Source organism: Ostrea edulis, chromosome 4 (assembly GCF_947568905.1).
Source record: "Ostrea edulis chromosome 4, xbOstEdul1.1, whole genome shotgun sequence".
NCBI classification, from domain to species: Eukaryota; Metazoa; Mollusca; class Bivalvia; order Ostreida; family Ostreidae; genus Ostrea; species Ostrea edulis.
Window position 1 is genome coordinate 15,917,996 of NC_079167.1, and position 17,663 is coordinate 15,935,658.

The following is a 17,663-nucleotide window of genomic DNA, read 5'->3' on the forward strand; positions in this document are numbered from 1 at the left end:
TGTTTTGATCATTTATTTAGTGTAGACCAACTTTTATTCCTATTTTAGAAAATCTGCGAAATTCTCTTGCAACTGTTTTTAGTCAATAATTGTTGACACAAACCAATAATTTGGTTTGTGCATATGAGTGTTGACTGACTTGCAATATTTAGGACCCCACCATATGGCAGGTGCCTTATAGTAATCATTCTGTCTGTCCATTCGTCCTTAGCACTTTCTATCACGTGATAATTTAAGTTTTCTTGGGAAGATTTTCATAAAGTTTATACATACCCAGTCATCCTTGGATTAGGCGTAGGAAGATCCCTTTCAATTTTCAGATTTATCGGCATTATCTTAACAGAGTTATGGGACTTAGAATTTTCTAATATTAATAAGGTAATAGTACTTTCTATGGCAAGCAATAATTCAAGATTGCTTAAGAAGATTTTCATAGAATTTAAAGGTAACACTCAGATTCCAATAGCAATCATGCCCGTCTATCAGCACTTTCTGTGGCATGTAATAACTTAAGTTTCCTTAGGTATATTTACACATAGTTTATACAGAATACTTGGAAAAGGCAGAGGAAGACAAAAATATTTTTTGATTTTCAGATTTTTTGCAGGGCGTTTTCGGACTTGTCAGTTTTTTTTATTACTTATAGTGAACACCTTCCCACAGTGATTTGCAAATAAAAGTAGTTGAGAATAAAGATTAGTTTAAAATATGTGCCATATAGATAATTAGATGTTTGGTTTTATGGATTTTCATATGTAGATTGATATCAGGAATCTTTGGATCAAGATTACAACTGCACTTTGATTAGAAAGAGTGATTAAAGATTTCCATCATATATGTATAATCATATTTACCATATAATGGGTATTTTCTGCGGTTGGAAAATTTGCGATTTGATCTGTAAATGGTAGAAAGCTTTCCAATTTCTGCGGTTTCATTATACCTATGTGCATGTACATTGTATATATATTTTGCGATTGTAAGTTTTGTGGATTTTTCCTATCTGCAAAATTCCACAAAAAATGGACAACTGCAGAAAATACCCATTATACTGTATTTCTATATAGCTCAGATTGGTTACGAATTTGCAAGTAAATTTTCATACACTTTGCTGACTTTGGAGGTAAATAAAGTGACAACACAAGGACAAAAATGTAACATTTGTTCCTTTAAATGTATTCATCAAGATTCAATGTTAATTGTGATGTCATGTTATTTACCCTGGCTTGTAAAACATGTAAAATATCTGACATGAATTTTTTTGATTTAATGATTACATATAATATCATTTGGTTATATACAGTATAGGAGATAAAGTTGTGTTAGACAGTGCATCCTTTTTATTTTTATAAACTGCTCTTATATAAACATAAAATGAACCAAACCAAGATATACACTGAAAAAAACCCCTAGATTTCAATTCTGATAAAAGAGCTATGTGATTTAGAAAATTTGTGAGGCCCATGGCCATCTTCTTTGGGTTGTGAATTGGGGCAAGTTATAATTTGTGAAAATGGCTACACCATTTATGTGCTCCAATGTCATATTCAAATGTTCCCAAAAAGTTGTTCCTTAATGAATGCAGGTAATGTATCCAGTTTTTCTCTCTTTTTTGTGAATTTCTGATACTGTTGCTATGAAGACATTTTGAACATTGTTTTTGAAAATGTTTCAGAATCTTGAAAATTGTATATAAAAAAATCATTGAAAATTACAAAATGACAATTACATGCGAGTTTATGTAAGACAGATAACGAATTTAATTAATATCTGTATGAATTTTCCACATAGTATAAGCATTTCATAATAAAGGTAAGTTAGTTTTTGATAGAGTTAGCCTGCACAATCCAAATGTATTTTATCCTGAAGTTCAGAAATATGGGTTTTCTTCTGATTTATTTGATAATTGATTAAAACATTGAGTCCAAGAAATCAATGTTTATGCATGAGTCATTCATTTAATTCCATACCTTCAGACATCAATCCATCCTCATTCATCAGGCACTTTGGACCAGGAGTGCGATCACAATGTTTTTGGTTTTTTTCTCTAATACAGAATTACTAATTTTTAAAACGATTTTTGTCACATTGTGAAGATTTCTGAAATCACTCTAAGCATAAATCTCTGTGTGACATCCTTCTTTGTTTGAAGAGCTTCCCCATTTAAAAACACAGCTAGTTCCAAGTTACATGTGACCACTGAATTGTCAAATATACTCAGAAATTGTAATAAGAATTATCAGGAAGATTTCTTCTTGTAATTGTGTCTTTGTAATTCAGTGTGTAAGTTTCACTTTGCCTATGCTAATGATGTAGAAGAGGTTTGTGTCTTCTAAGAACAGTGGGGCTACAAGTCATGAAAATTAGTGAAGGAATATATAACTTCTTGTAGTGTAGATTCAAGTTCATTCAAACCATGGTTCCATGGCCTGGGCTGAGTCTTTGAGTGAGAGTTCTGGTACGATGAATTTAGCACAGTGGGATCTAATATACCATTTGGCAAAATCATGAATTAGTTGTTTTTGTTGTATACAATAATTCATATATAGAGAATTTTGTATTTTAGTACTACTTCAGATCAGTGCTTTTGCTTTAGTGCCCATGGTGCTCAAATATAAATCAAGCTAAAATAGATACACATAAAGTATACAATATACATTGTACACATAAAGTATACAGTATATACATAAAGTATACAGTATATACATAAAGTATACAGTATATAAAGTATACAATATATACACATAAAGTATACAATATACACATAAAATATACAAATACACATAAAGTATACAATATACACATAAAGTATACAATATACACATCAAGTATACAATATACACATCAAGTATACAATATAAACATAAAGTATACAATATATGCATAAAGTATACAATATACACATAAAGTATACAATATACAAGTATATGATATACAAAAAGTATACAATATACACATAAAATATACAATATACACATAAAGTATACAATATACACATAAAGTATACAATATACACATAAAATATACAATATACACATAAAGTATACAATATACAAGTATACAATATACACATAAAGTATACAATATACACATGAAGTATACAATATATGCATAAAATATACAATATACACATAAAGTATACAATATACAAGTATACAATATACACATAAAGTATACAATATACACAAAGTATACAATATATACATAAAGTATACAATATACACATAATGTATACATGTACAATATATAAAAAATAGTATGCATTGAAAGACTATGAAAGTATTTGTATTTTGATTTGATGTATATAAACATCATCATCAAATGCAGTTTCAAATATGTGTGTGATCAACTATGAGCCAGGATGGGGCCCACAATGCTATCTGGAAGATCTTCTCATGGACAACAGGACTATGGGGGTACATTTAGTGAGAATAATGTGCAGCCATCCTTGTTTAATATACATGACATTGTACTATTGTCCAATGAGGTCACTTTATCTCAGTGTGGCCTAAATTAAGGGGTCCAAGTGCGTGTATATGAACAAATACTCTAGTACAAATATTATGAGTATAAAATTTCTGTAATTTTTTTGCTAGGATGATCAAAAAACTAACTTTGATAACGGTTTTAAAGTTTTATACAACTAGCAGTATGTTCAGGTAGTCATGTTAATATGCACACTAGGTAAAAAAAGAACCCTGATGGTTTTCTCATTGTTTTCATAAAACCGACTTACAAATCACCTTGATTTATAACTAAAAATGATCACTGTCACACTCCATGAAAACTTTAATGATATAATAATTTTTACATGCATCAATCATATGTTCATGAATCATGCATTGAGTCATATTTCATATGATATTATTATTCAGAGAGAATTAATTTTGATGAAGAGAGTGTATGTACAGCTTTCTTAGTTATGTTACTTTTCCTGGATTGTTTATACATTTTATGAAAAAGTATGCATTGTGGAATATGATTATATAGTTTTATTGCATTTGTATCTTTTAATGATAGATAGAAATGTTATCCCACAGGTCGAGAAATAAGTGATGTCATCCCAAAGGTAGAGAAATAAGTGATGTCATCCCACAGGTAGAAAAATAAATCATGCTATCCCACAGGTAGAAAAAAAAGTCATGTTATTCCACAGGTAGAAAAATAAGTCATGTTATTCCACAGGTAAAAAGATAAGTCATGTTATCCTACAGGTAGAAAAATAAGTCATGTTATCCCACAGGTAAAAAGATAAGTCATGTTATCCCACAGGTAGAAAAATAAGTCATGTCATCCCACAGGTAGAAAAATAAGTCATGTCATCCCACAGGTAGAAAAATAAGTCATATTATACCATAGGTAGAAAAATAAGTCATGTTATCCCACAGGTAGAAAAATAAGTCATTCATTCATTCATTCTTTATTTCCTAATTTTGTATTTACTGACTTTTCTTTATAGAGCTTAGGCCACTGCTGTCAGTGCTCATTTGTATATAATAACGACAATGATGTGTGTATCGTCACCTTGTTGCTACGATTTACCAGGGCAGATGCCAGTCATGATGGGTCAGTTTGTATTATTTTGATTTTAAATCACTTTTCAGTGTTTTATATCCACAATGCATCATATTTTGACATGTAATTGTAGTTGAAATTTTACAGATAATATGACTCGATTCTTAAGAATTTTCATTTGTAGTCTGACTAATATAATGCATGTAAATTCAAAAATAGTAAATTTGAGTTTGTATGAAAATCTAGGCACTATAAATTCACTGTTTTGTCTTTTCAGATCTCCATCATTTCATGTTGAATGGAATGTCATCAAGTATCCCTTCAAACATATCAATGCAAGGTTTCAGCCAGTGTCCTCCAGAGGAGCCATAGTGACCAATTACATCAGAAGTGGGCAGATTGTGGCAGTAGCTATGAACCAGAACAGACCAGCTCTAACCAGTCTGCTGTTCGTTTCTCCCCTCACTGACACTGTCCTGGTGTCTAACCTTAAGGGTTGTGGGGTCAGAGACAAAGGGTCACACAGGGGAAGGTAAGGGAAGACGGTATTCTAGGATCATTGAAATAGAAAATTCATTAATAAATTGATATTGAAAAAGTACTGGAATTTTTGTGAAGAATATTAAAAAATTGTCAGGATTGAACTGCGAGGAGTGTTGAGGAAGATCTAAATATTCACTTGTGTGGATTTCTTCAGGAGTTACTGGGTAGCAGACATGGCATGGACAGCAGATGATTTGTTTCTAGTTTGTATAATGAAGAGCGGGTCAGTGTGCCTGGTCAGCCGACTGGGAGAACCACTAATTCTTACCATCCAGGGACAGGGTTTGAACCTGGGACCATCGTACTTTCTCCCATTGCACCCTCTACAGATCATAAGGTGAATGAGACACTGTGGAGAAATATTTGTTTTGTTTTTTTATTTTTCTGTTATTTCATATGTAATTTTGTTCTGCAATTTTATTATCAAGAACTGCTGATTGTATACAGATATGTATTTAATTTTCACCTTTTCCACCCTGAATTTCATTGGCTATTGATAATAGCTAGGACTCTTTAGGAGGCAAAATGGAATAGGGTAGATTCAAAACAATGACAATTGATTTTTAGGTCTTTGTCATGGATCAAACTACTCAGCATTCAAGTTTTGCAATATGTGAGAGGCAAAGCATATTTTTAGGGTATCAAAAGGGGGTGAGGTTTTAAATTTTTACTATGTAAGTCAATAAGAAAATTGCAAAACACAATTTTTATCGCCTCAAACTTTTACATTGTGCATTGTCAATGAAATTTGGTATATAGGGGTAGTCGAAGATGGCGAATAAAATAGTTAACTCAAAATTTTCAGCTATCTACCATTTTCAAAATGGCTGCCAAAAATGCATCAAATTTTAACTTTTTCTGATCTCGATGAAATTTCATATATAGTTGAGGATGGCAAATCAAATAGAAAACTGAAAATTTTCAAAATGGTGGAAATTTGAAAAAAAATTAATTGAACTTGAAATTTTCAAAATGTTTGCCATTTTCAAAATGACCTGCAAGAATGTGTCAATTTTTCAATGTTATCCAATCTCAATAAGATTTGGTATGTAGGGGTAGTTGAGGATGGGGGAATAAAATGGTGAACTTGAAATTTTCAAAATGACTGCTAAAAAGTGTAAATTTGTTAATGGTATCCGATCTCATTTTGAGTTTACCTACAGCTGATGACATTTCTTTATAAGTGAAAATTTTATGAATGTGATGTAAAACAACAAAGAAATCGAAAGTTTCATTTGGGCCAAGCAAGACCATATATAGTCTTTTACACATTTATTGTACAGGGATCTTTACTATTGCCTCCATAGGTCACTAGCTTATTTCATGTATTTATGTATGCCACTATGGCAAATTTAGCAGTTTTGCATTGCAGTTCCTTCTGCATCATGCAATAGTAAAGAATTCAGGACCCATGGGGTTAGAAGTATTGCTTCTATGCCTAAATTGCTCTTTGCTAACAATTTCTTTTTTCTGCAGTACCGGACAAGAGGGAAAAGTGTTTTCTCCTGATGGCAGGCCAGTTTCACCAAGTTCCATTATTTCTGAATCAGATAAAATGCGCCAGCGATTCTCTGTCACCACACATCCAGGATTGCCGATTATTCTTTTTTCCGATGGATTCATGGTCACTGTGATCCAGATCAGTGCAGACGTCACTTGCATGTCACTGATGAGGGATCTGATTCTGTTGTCATCTAAACACCTGCAGAGGATAATGGAGAAAGAAAACTTGGACCATTCTGTTGTAACTGCTTATCACCTTCGTGCCTCCTCAGGTATGTGGTAGAATAGAAAGAGAAATAGTGGCAGTTACAGTTATAATAATACATACATACGGATGAAATTAAGTTTTTTATTTCTTGGAAAAAAGGGACAGTTGAATTGTATTGTGAATAGTGAGGTATACCAGTAGAGCTACAACCTCAACAGAGACCTCTAAGTATTATGATTTACCAGAATGAATTTTACAAATGTGTCAAACTTTTGAAGTTTCAAACTTTCCAAATATATCCTTAGGTGCCAAGCAAGGAAGAATACCTTTAAAGAAGAGACATTTTCGGTTTGAAGAACCGGATACCACATTGAATGGTACATTGGATAGTGAAGATACCAGTTTTCTTGAACCGGAGAATCCAGGATTTGATGCCCTCAGTCATGGCAAGATTCTTTTCGCAGAATGTGATGGTGATGTGATAGATCTAGATAACACAGCAGGATTAAATAGTCTAGAGGCAGTTGCCAGGCACTTTGAAGTGGCAGAAAATTCTTTGTTCACCTGCTGGAAGTTGGCAGCATCGTTTACTGATCTTTGGAACATAGAAACAGACACTACAACCAAATATTTCACGCACAATTTTGTGAAACTTTTTTCCATCATTCTTGATTTTCCAAATATGGAAGAAATTCTGTCCCACAGGCAGTTAAAGCCATCGTCTGCTCAAAATCCAAGACTGTTCTTCATTGTTAACACATTCAAGAAAATAATGGAACTTTTAAGATTTGATATTATCAATCAACACTTGATGTCACCAGCTTTGAAATTCATTCACCATACATTGGAACTTGTTCTAAACAACAGAGAACTTTACGCATCAGATCCAAGAATCAAAACTCTTTCGGGCTGTTATGCCCTCCTAAAGTTTGCAGAATCAATTCTGAACAGAGTGTATGTGTGGGTGCCAAAGTCATCATCTGCCTACACAGGTTTACCTCTCGAGGTCAGAGGTCAACAGAGACATGCCTATGAACCAGCCATTCTAATGAAGGCACATTTGTCGCCAAGATCTGTGGCAAGGGAGATAATTTACACAGATCCTAGAAGTCTAGGTCTAGATCAACAAGATCAGCTTCCCGGTAAAAGGTTGGTATTGTGTTTTTTTCCCTTGTCATCAGACTATGCAAAATTTGTCGGATCGTCAGACATTTCCAGTAAAATAATCGCTCGGTCTGGTAAAATTTTGTATAATTCCAATGTTATTTATTACAATTGTTTTGATTGGACAAAAATAAAGCTGAACAAGAGTTTATAAATCAATAAATCCGAAAACGCGATGTATTCATACACGCCTGAAAACAAATAACATGATGCGGGGAAACTATTCAAATTTTTGCAATTGTTAATAAAGTGAATCAATTGGAATTATAAGAATCAAACATTCTTTTTGAAGAATTTATCGATGTGTAAACTCCGGACATTTTACTCACAAACTTAACATAAAAGTGCTTCGCACTTTTATTCAGTTTGTGAGTAAAATGTCCGGAGTTTACACATCGATAAATTCTTAAAAAAGAATGTTTAATCCTATAATAATTCTGGACCAAATGCCCAGCTTTGTTTTTTTTTTTTTTATTTGTGTATAGTATTTCCGGTATTATACTACTTCTTTTTTTCAAAATTAACGTTTGGATTGATTTTATGCAAGGTAAATCAGGGGTAGCTATAAGAATTTCAGTTGATAAACAAATTTTCCACTTTAGAAATTTTGGTCTGGTAAAATTAAATTTTAGTCTGGTAAAGCTAGATTGTTTACTAGACCAAATGTAAATTGTAGTAAAAAATCTTTTAAAAAAATTTCTTTCTTACAATTAATGTTAATAGGCAAGCATCTTCAGGTAGTGCAGATTCAAATTTGTTGAAGTCAATGTTTTGTGGTTAGGGCCACAATGGGGATAGTTACATGGATATACGTGTATATATAGTAAAAAAAAACCCACCTTTACAATCTTTTCCTCAAGAGTGGCTGGGTCATGATTAGTCATATTAAAGCATCCTCAGGTAGTGCAGATTAAGTTTGCACAAATCTTTGGGGGTGGGGGGGGGGTAGGATGGGTACTCCATAGGGTATCAAATTTTACATGAAAATAGATAGGAGAAAATCTTATTCTGAAGAGCAGCAGGGCCAATATTAGTCACATTAATATGCAAGCATCCTCAGGTAGTGCAGATTCAAGTTGCTTCTATTCAGTGCCCAGGGGTAGGATTGAAACACAATATGGATTAAACATTTTACATGAAAATATGGGAGAAAAATTTGAAAATCTTCTCTAGAACAACAGTATGCAGTCATCCTCAGATAGTGGAGAGTTTGTTTGAATCATGGTCCTGGGAGTCAGACTCTGGCAGATAGGGTGAGGCAACAAAACAAGTTCAAAATGTCCATGGTAAAACACATTAAAAAATCTTCTTTTAAAAATTCACTGGCCATTATTCAAAATTATTAACATTAATATGCAAGCATTCTATTGTAATACAGATTTATGTTTGAAGACTAAGATGAGGCTAAAACAGGGATTCAAAGTTTTACATGAGAATATGTAGGAAATTCTTAAAAAAAAAAAAAAGAATTCAAGAATAGAAGGCCCAGACTAAATCATGTTGATATGCAAACATTCCCAAGTTGTGTGGATTCAAAGATGTTTTATTCTTTTTTTTCTTTCTGGACCTTGGGGTTAGGTGGAGCTAGAATTAGGGATCAGATTTTACATGATACATGAATATAGGGGGGAAAAAAATCTTTAAAAAATCTTCTTCAGAAAAGCTAGTTCATGTTAGTAATGCTTAGATTAGAAGTTCAGTTGAGTCCTGACCCATTGTGGTCATGATATGCTTTCAAACTTTTTTGTTGAAATAAAGAGGATAAAAAATCTTTTAAGAAATTTCTGATAAAGACGACAGTCTTGGGTGACTCTGGTGAGTATTGTCACTATTGTGGGCGATGGACCTCTTGTTTAAATTATTTGGTCTACTTTCACAAAACCTACACAAACAGTTGACGTAATACTTGGAATTTAAGCAGGCATGTTATTATATCTCACATGAGGTAAGGATTAAGCTGGTAATAGCTGTTGATAGCAGGTGTGAAATACCATTAGATTACAAATGTATTTTTCAATATTACATTTGATGTTTTTGAAAATAGTTCATAAATATGTTTTTACAACCAGTAACATAAAATGTATGTCTGAAATCATAATGACATCACAATTTACGTATATGTATTAGAATTGAAAAACCAAATTGAAGATGTGAGAATGACCCCCCCCCCCCCCCCCATCCCCCAAAGCCCCAATCTTTTTCTAAAGCAAAATTTCTGCAGTTAATGCTGCTTCAAAGGGATTTTAAGAATTTGATACAGTTTTTGGACCATATTTAATCACTCAATTTTAGCCCAGATTTGGTATCACTAAATCCATGCCAAAAAAAACCTGATTGATCATTGTGATCTATTTCATGAATGGATAACTGACATGTAATTGTAAGTGATATTAAACCTGAGCTATATAAGCTCAAGTGAGCTTTAATGATCACCTTTTGTCTGGTGTCCATCTATCTGTCCATCCATAAACTTTTAACATTTTTCAACTTCTCTTGAAACATACAGAGCTAATTTCAAACAAACTTGCCACAAAGCATGCTTGGGTCAAGAGAATTCAACTTTGTTCAAATGAAGTGTCACACCCTTTTTGAAGTAGATCTAATTTGTAGTGACAAAATTCTTTTAACAGTGTCATTATGAAGTGGTGGTTTGTTTGAATTACTTCCCTACAAGAATTTTTCACTCATATTGAGATGTCACCAGCTGTAGGTGAAGTACCACAAATTTAGGTCTATGCATAGCGCTTAGGACTGTAGCAATGAGGGTTCTTTAACATGCCAATGCCTGCTGCTGCATGGGACATCCGTTTTGAAGGTCATATCCGAAAGACCCGTGATTTTCACTTCTAAAGACTGAGCATTTGGTGAAGGAGCAATCACTACCTATTTTAACGTCTTGTGTTTGACGAGGTCATGGCACAGTGGGGCTAGAAATCATGACCTCCCAGTTACTAAGCGAATGCTCTACTACTGAGTTACCATGACCGGTTTTATTATGAAGTGTGTGGAGGCCTCTGTGTAGTATACATTTAAAAGAATTTGAATTATGATAGCTTTGGTTGGAGTGCACCTGCATTTAAGATCCTGCATCCAGAGAGTTCCTTTAAAACATAGTTCCACCCTCCTGTGACGTCGTTAAGATTTTGCAAAGTCAATGATATATAAGATTTATGCATGACAGGAACATGGATTTTGTTGGAGTCTTTTTCAATAGTTATTGTAAAAAAATCTTGTTAACCACAAAATTTTTCAAAAGTCTAAGTTATATATGAATAATCAATAAAATGTTTCAAAATATTAAATTCAAGGGCAATAACTCTGTTTTCATGATATTATTTATCAAGTCCATTATGCAATAGATTTCCTTTATTTTTCACAAATATTTTGTATATTTCTTAAAGAAACAGTTTCATGAAATTTTGATAATGCTGTTAAGGAAAATTGCAATTTTCTAACAGTGATAAAGGTATATGTGTACTAATTGATAAATAGTTTATTAATTCCGCAACATAATTATTTTATCATTATACCCCCCGAACGAAGTTCAGGGGGGTAGATAGGAATCACTCTGTCTGTCCGTCTGTCTGTCTGTGCAGATTCGTGTCCGGGCCATAACTTCTTTGTTCTTTGACATAGCAGTGCTCCAAGTCGCATCTGCTATCAGGTCGCAAAATGGCGACCTAGAAATATTTCTGGTCGCCATTTTCAAATTTCTAGTTGCCATTTTCAAAATTTCTACTCACCATAGTAAAAGATTTTGTAAAAAATGAACACCCATGTATGCGTTTTGTTTGTTTTATTTTTAAACTGAATAGAAATGTACTGTGAAACATACTGGATGCTAACAAGTCAAGTATTTACTCTGGCAAAAGTTGTATTGCATTGGGCCATCCTGTACATTTTACAGTACGTTTCTGGGGAAGAAAACCCAGCGTTCCACACAAGGATTTGCTTTAAAGTTCTCAATAAGTGGGCCTTCACTGCTTATCATGCGAATAAGAGCTTCTAGTTTTGTTGGATCTTTTGCTGAACAATTAGTACCAGCATCAATAAGAACACTACATCCGAGTTTGATTGTCTTTGAAAATTAACAGCAACAGTTGCCCCTCTCAAATTACTGTTAATTATGCAGTCACGGACAAAGACATGTAGACTCTTACTGTTACCGTGAATAGTCACACTTCCACGTTTGAAAGATGTATACTTATGGCGAAATAGGACAATGGGTGTCCAGAAATGGTGGACGTTGGTGGCTAATTGGCATCACAAATTCTGCAAAACATTTTGCCATCACAAAAATTCCCTCAGCCATTTCAGGACTGGGGTTCTTCCTTTACTTTTGCATTTCTCTTTAGACATTGCTACATCATCTTTTGATACAGTTCTTTCTCCGTGTGATTCTTGAATTTCTTTGTTACATGTACTAGGCTGAGGCTTCTGCTTTTTACTATTGATAAATCCAAATTGCTCTAAACCTCGTTTTCCCGCCATCTTGATTGCTTTGACCGAGACTGAAAAATATTTATTCAGACTTCCGATCCCGATTCTAAAATTTTACTGGATGCCCAAATTTTCTCCACTCGCGAAAATGCGACTTAATTATAATCTCTAGTCGCAAAATCGATTTTCTGGTCACAAATGCGACCGTTTTACTCGCAACTTGGAGCACTGCATAGGCATACCATATTTGGCACACAGGTGGATCAACATGAGACGATGTGTCTAGTACCTTCATGACCTCTATATGACCTTGACCCTTGACCTCAAGGTCAAAATTAAAGGTTTTTTACAATGGATTCGTGTCCGGGCCATGACTTCTTTGTTCTTTAACATAGGCATACCATATTTGACACATTTGAGTGTATTACCATGAGATGATGTCTCGGGTACCTTCATGACCTCTATATGACCTTATACTTTGACCACAAGGTCAAAATTGATTATAGGGTTTTGACATAGTCATACCATAAGACATGGGTGTATCACCATGAGACTATGTGTCATGTACATTCATGACCTCTTTATGACCTTAATCTTTGATCTCAAGGTCAAAATTATAGGTTTATACCATGGATTTGTGTTCGGACTATATCTTCCATTTTCTTCTACAAAGGCATACCATATTTTTACACTCAGGAAAGAGGTAATTTATACCTATTAACAACACCCTTTCGGAGATTGGGGTAAGCGGGGGGTATTCTTAGTGAGCATTGCTCACAGTACCTCTTGTTTTTATTTGTTACTAAGATATATCATTTGAAGAATCAACAATCAAATATAACAATGAACCTATAGTTCTAGAAGGGTGGAGTTACCTTACGATTCTTTTAAAATCTTCTTTCCAGTAGCAGTAACTAGGTTACAAAATACTGGGTGATATTCAAGCATCTTGAGATATTTGGTGTACATTTGTTTAGTTATTGGTCAAGCTTACAGTGTGGGACCTCAAAACTTTACTCAGGTTGTGTTATTGCCCATGGATATCATGTAAATCGTGATATGGATTTAATCAATTAAGGGCTTTTATACAAATGATAAGAGCCTGTACATTTCTTTTTCTTTACACAGACTGTGTGGGACGTGGAAGCTGTTGTACCGTGGCCTGCTCCAGTACCAGTCTGACCTACAACAACATGGTGGAGCTCAGAGGGACGCGGAGCAGCTGCGGAGTCTTCTCTTTGCTGTGGAGCAGATCATTCATGAAATTGATGGCAGTGCCCCATCCAAGAAATTGGCAACCCCGAAATTACCACAAGGTGAATCATCACACTCCAACAGGCCGGAATTTCATGATTATTTATGAGACATTGAGATTCATTTATGCATGTACTCTGAAAACAGAAGTCATCTTTCTTTGATTTTTCTCAGAACAAGGGCAGGGACTTTTATTTAGTGTAGACCATGCAGAGCAAACATTTTTTCTAATATTCAGAATGAAGTAATTATAGTGAATGTTGCATCAGACATTTAATTTCAAAGCGCTCGTCCATAAGCAATCACGATTTTCATCACTAAATATGTAGTTCTGCTGGTTGGCCAAGCCTGATAGAGCTATCCCAAAGACTGTTACAATGAAGTAGAATTACTGCTCAAAGAATTGTAATTATTATTGTATTAAAGAATTTCATTCATCATTTAAAGTGAATAATAGGGACAGTAACAGAACTATATACCTATTATAACTTTTCTATGACAGGATTACTTGAAGACCATCTCTATCTAAAGTGTTGTCAAGAGGAATATTTGATTCTGTGTTGTAAGATTTCATGTTAAATTCATTTTGTCTTGTACCAGTTTGCTTTGTTCATTCAGTAAAGAATACTATTTTATCATTGATTAAGGATAGGCAGGACACTGATCACGTGATTGAAATATGTCAGAAACTCAATGTCACAATAGTGGCTGTCGTCGCTTAACCATAGCTGTGACATCATAGCTTACTAAACTATGTTACGTCTCATACTATGATGTTATAGTTATATTGTGATGTCACAGTGGTAAGGCTCTCAATCCAAAGCAAATTAAAAAAATTGCAATTTTTGGCTCGCCAATTAGGCTCAAGTAAGCTTTTTTGGTCAAAATTTGTCCAGCATCTGTTATTGTTAACTTTTAACATTTTCATCTTCTTCTCCAGAACCACTGGCCAATTTCAATCGAACTTGGTACAAATCATCCTAGGGTAAAGAGGATTCTAGTTTGTTCAAATGAAAGACCATGTCCTCTAAGGGGGAATTAAATCAAGAAAAAATGAGGTGGGGTCATTTAAAAATCTTTTAATCAAGAACAACTGGGCTAGAAAATAAGAAACTTATGTGAAAGCGCTAGCTTCCTGACATAGTTACTACCCTGAGGGTTGGATGGGGCCACGATAGGAGATCAAAGTTTAAAATGGGAATATAGAGGAAAATATATAAACAAATTCTTTTCAAGAGTAGCAGGGCTACAATAAATTGTATCAAAATGCAAATGTTCCTAAGTTGTGTAGTTTGAAATTTTTTTGTGCTCCGTGACTAAAGTTGGAAGGGAGGGGGGGGGCATATAGTTTTGTCCTGTCTGTTTGTCCAAAAGATTACCTTGCTCATAACTTTTGATTGGTAAGTGATAAGGCTAATTCGTATTTCATATGTGCATTCTTTGTGACCTTTTGGTACCAAAGTGTTTGACCTTGTAATCTTGACATTGGATTTTGACCCTTTTTTAAGAAAAGTTAACCTAGGCAATTATCTCCAGAACTGGTTAAGGTAGGGCTTTCATATAGTGTATATAGATTCCTTATGGCAAGACCTTACATTTCATACCATGATCTTTCACCTCATGACCTTGTATTAAGGTTATACTGTGACCCTTTGGGACTAGGTTAGGGTGACAATATGGGGTCAGAATTTTTCATGGGAATAAAGATTGCAAAAAAAATCTTTTAAAAATCAGAACAACTGAACAACAGCAGGGTGAAGGTGACTGGGGTGAGCGATGTGGCCCATGGGCCTCTTGTTTTTATTGTTCTTAAATTTCTCCTCCAATTCTCTGTCAAAGAAAGAGATATTCAGAGCAAATTTGGCTTGTATAGTTTAATTTTAGATATTGAGAAGGATTTAAGGTACCCTTTAAAGGGACTGATTCACGATTTTCCCCAAAATTTTATTTTTCACTTTTAGATATCAAAATCTACTATCTAATATGTTTAAAAGATTTCACTTAAAAATCAAGGTTATACATTATCACAAAAGCTCATTTTAGAGAGTTCATTATTTGTTTTGTAAACAAAGATTGCGGTATGTTATTGTTTACGAAATTTTCAAAAGAAATGGATATCGATCTAAGTTTATTATAACTTTCACATTTCAAGCATTCTTTGGGTAAAGTGTGTCATCTAAAAGTTAAAATGTGCGACTATGCAAAATTAAGATGCTTTATATTACAAAATTAATATTTCGCTTGTTTGATTGTATACATAAAAAGACGAGAGTCTTTGTTTACGTAACACATATTGAAGGCTAAAATATAGCTTTTATTCTTGTATTCAGAAGGTCAAAATAATGGTTATCAACATTAAATGAGTTATACTTTTAATATTTAACATCAAAAATAAAAAAATATTTTATTCAAAAATCGTGAACCAGTCCCTTTAAGTATATATGATGATAACAGACAGTTGTAGTAGTGCAAGAACAAAAAGTAAAATGTCACTGTAGTTTAACTTTGAGTACCTCATATCCCCATGATGTATTGAGTCTAATGAAAAAAAAATTATTGACAGGTTTTCTTGTACAATCAAATAAATCAGATAAATGTCTTTTACAAAAGTGAAAACGGGGTACATGTAGTAAATTTTTGCATATTTTTGATTATATGTTTGACTGGACCATGAAATCTGAAAAAAATACTGGAAAATTATTGAAAGGGTGTCCATTCCATATAGTTTGTGTATGAAGTTTAGAGAAAGTTTAACAGGACTATTTTCACTGGTTTTCAGGAAAGGACATTCTTTCATACCCGTAATTCCCTTCAATGACAAGAGCCCTCACATGGACATATTTTTTCTGAGGGTCCTTTATATTACAATTTTACCAATCATGAGGACAATTCATTGACAAATTTTTCCTGTCACTGTCCTGCCTATCCTTGAAAAGGAACAGATTTTTACAGGTGGTTTTTTAACTTCCAAGCATCAAATTCGCATACTCTCATCTTTCTTCACAAGATGAAAGTACATAAAATTAATTCTCGGCTTGGAAAAATTATGTTCTAACAGCAAACAGAGTACTGATGAAATTGAATTTTCAGGCATCAGGTTTTGCAGAACACAGGGTTGAGAGGTTTTTTGAATTGAAATGCACTTGGACTTTTAAGCAATTTGGTGACTGAGGTTGCACCATGTACAATTTTTCATTCAGATAAATGGAAAGATGACAAACCTTATTCTTTGTTCAGTAGAGATTTCACAAAAACTTTGATATATGATAAGTCAAGGAGTGACCTTTGATGAGTTCATTTAATAAGGAAAAATTTAAAGGTTTTTGGATTGAAAAAAAAAATTCAAAGGCAAAGCAACAAGGTTTGTCATATTATTAAATACATGCGTGGCATTGAAGTTGGTTACATGGGATGATGGTACATGTAATTTATTTAAACAAAATTGGTAAAAATTAATCTTTTTAAAGCAACAAGGTCCTAATATGTAAGCATCATATTTCAAGATTGTTCAGATAGCATCAGGATAGGTACACAATAGGAATTCAAAATTTTACACAGAAAAATCAAGATCAACATGGCCAGAAATTTTTGAATTAACAAGAATGCTTCATTTTGCAATATAAATTTAGAACTTATTCAGATGTTCAAATCATGACCTAATGGTCAAGAAGAGGTCATACAAATAAAAATCTGATTTAAATTTGCATTGATGTGTATATGTAAAATCTAAAAGAATCTCAACTGAAGGTACAGCAAGGCTTTGATTTGACAGGTATACATACTGTGAAGGGATTCACCCTTATATACTGTAAATTCCTAAATGTATGCGAGGAATTTATTATTGCATAATTTTGCGAGAAGCATCAATTGTGAAATTAAATTACTCGCTTTTATTTTTATATTGCTAAAATACGTGTAAATACACTTGATCAACAGAGCACTCACGAAATAATGTTCTCGCGATTTGACGTATATGAGTCATTTCGCGATATTAAGTACTCGCATATATACAAGTCATTTCGCAATATTAAGTGCT

General features: G+C 33.5%; 1 protein-coding gene across 1 annotated transcript in view; it reads left to right on the plus strand.

Moving 5' to 3' along the window:
* LOC125669757 (ciliogenesis and planar polarity effector 1-like) overlaps positions 1-17,663 on the plus strand; it is a 68,787-nt gene that overhangs the window by 10,771 nt on the left and 40,353 nt on the right. The window contains exons 8-13 of the mRNA XM_048904488.2: positions 4,460-4,566; positions 4,793-5,047; positions 5,213-5,395; positions 6,535-6,833; positions 7,075-7,918; positions 13,502-13,689. Of these exons, the coding sequence (XP_048760445.2) occupies positions 4,460-4,566; positions 4,793-5,047; positions 5,213-5,395; positions 6,535-6,833; positions 7,075-7,918; positions 13,502-13,689 (1,876 nt within the window). The remainder of the gene's footprint in view (positions 1-4,459; positions 4,567-4,792; positions 5,048-5,212; positions 5,396-6,534; positions 6,834-7,074; positions 7,919-13,501; positions 13,690-17,663) is intronic.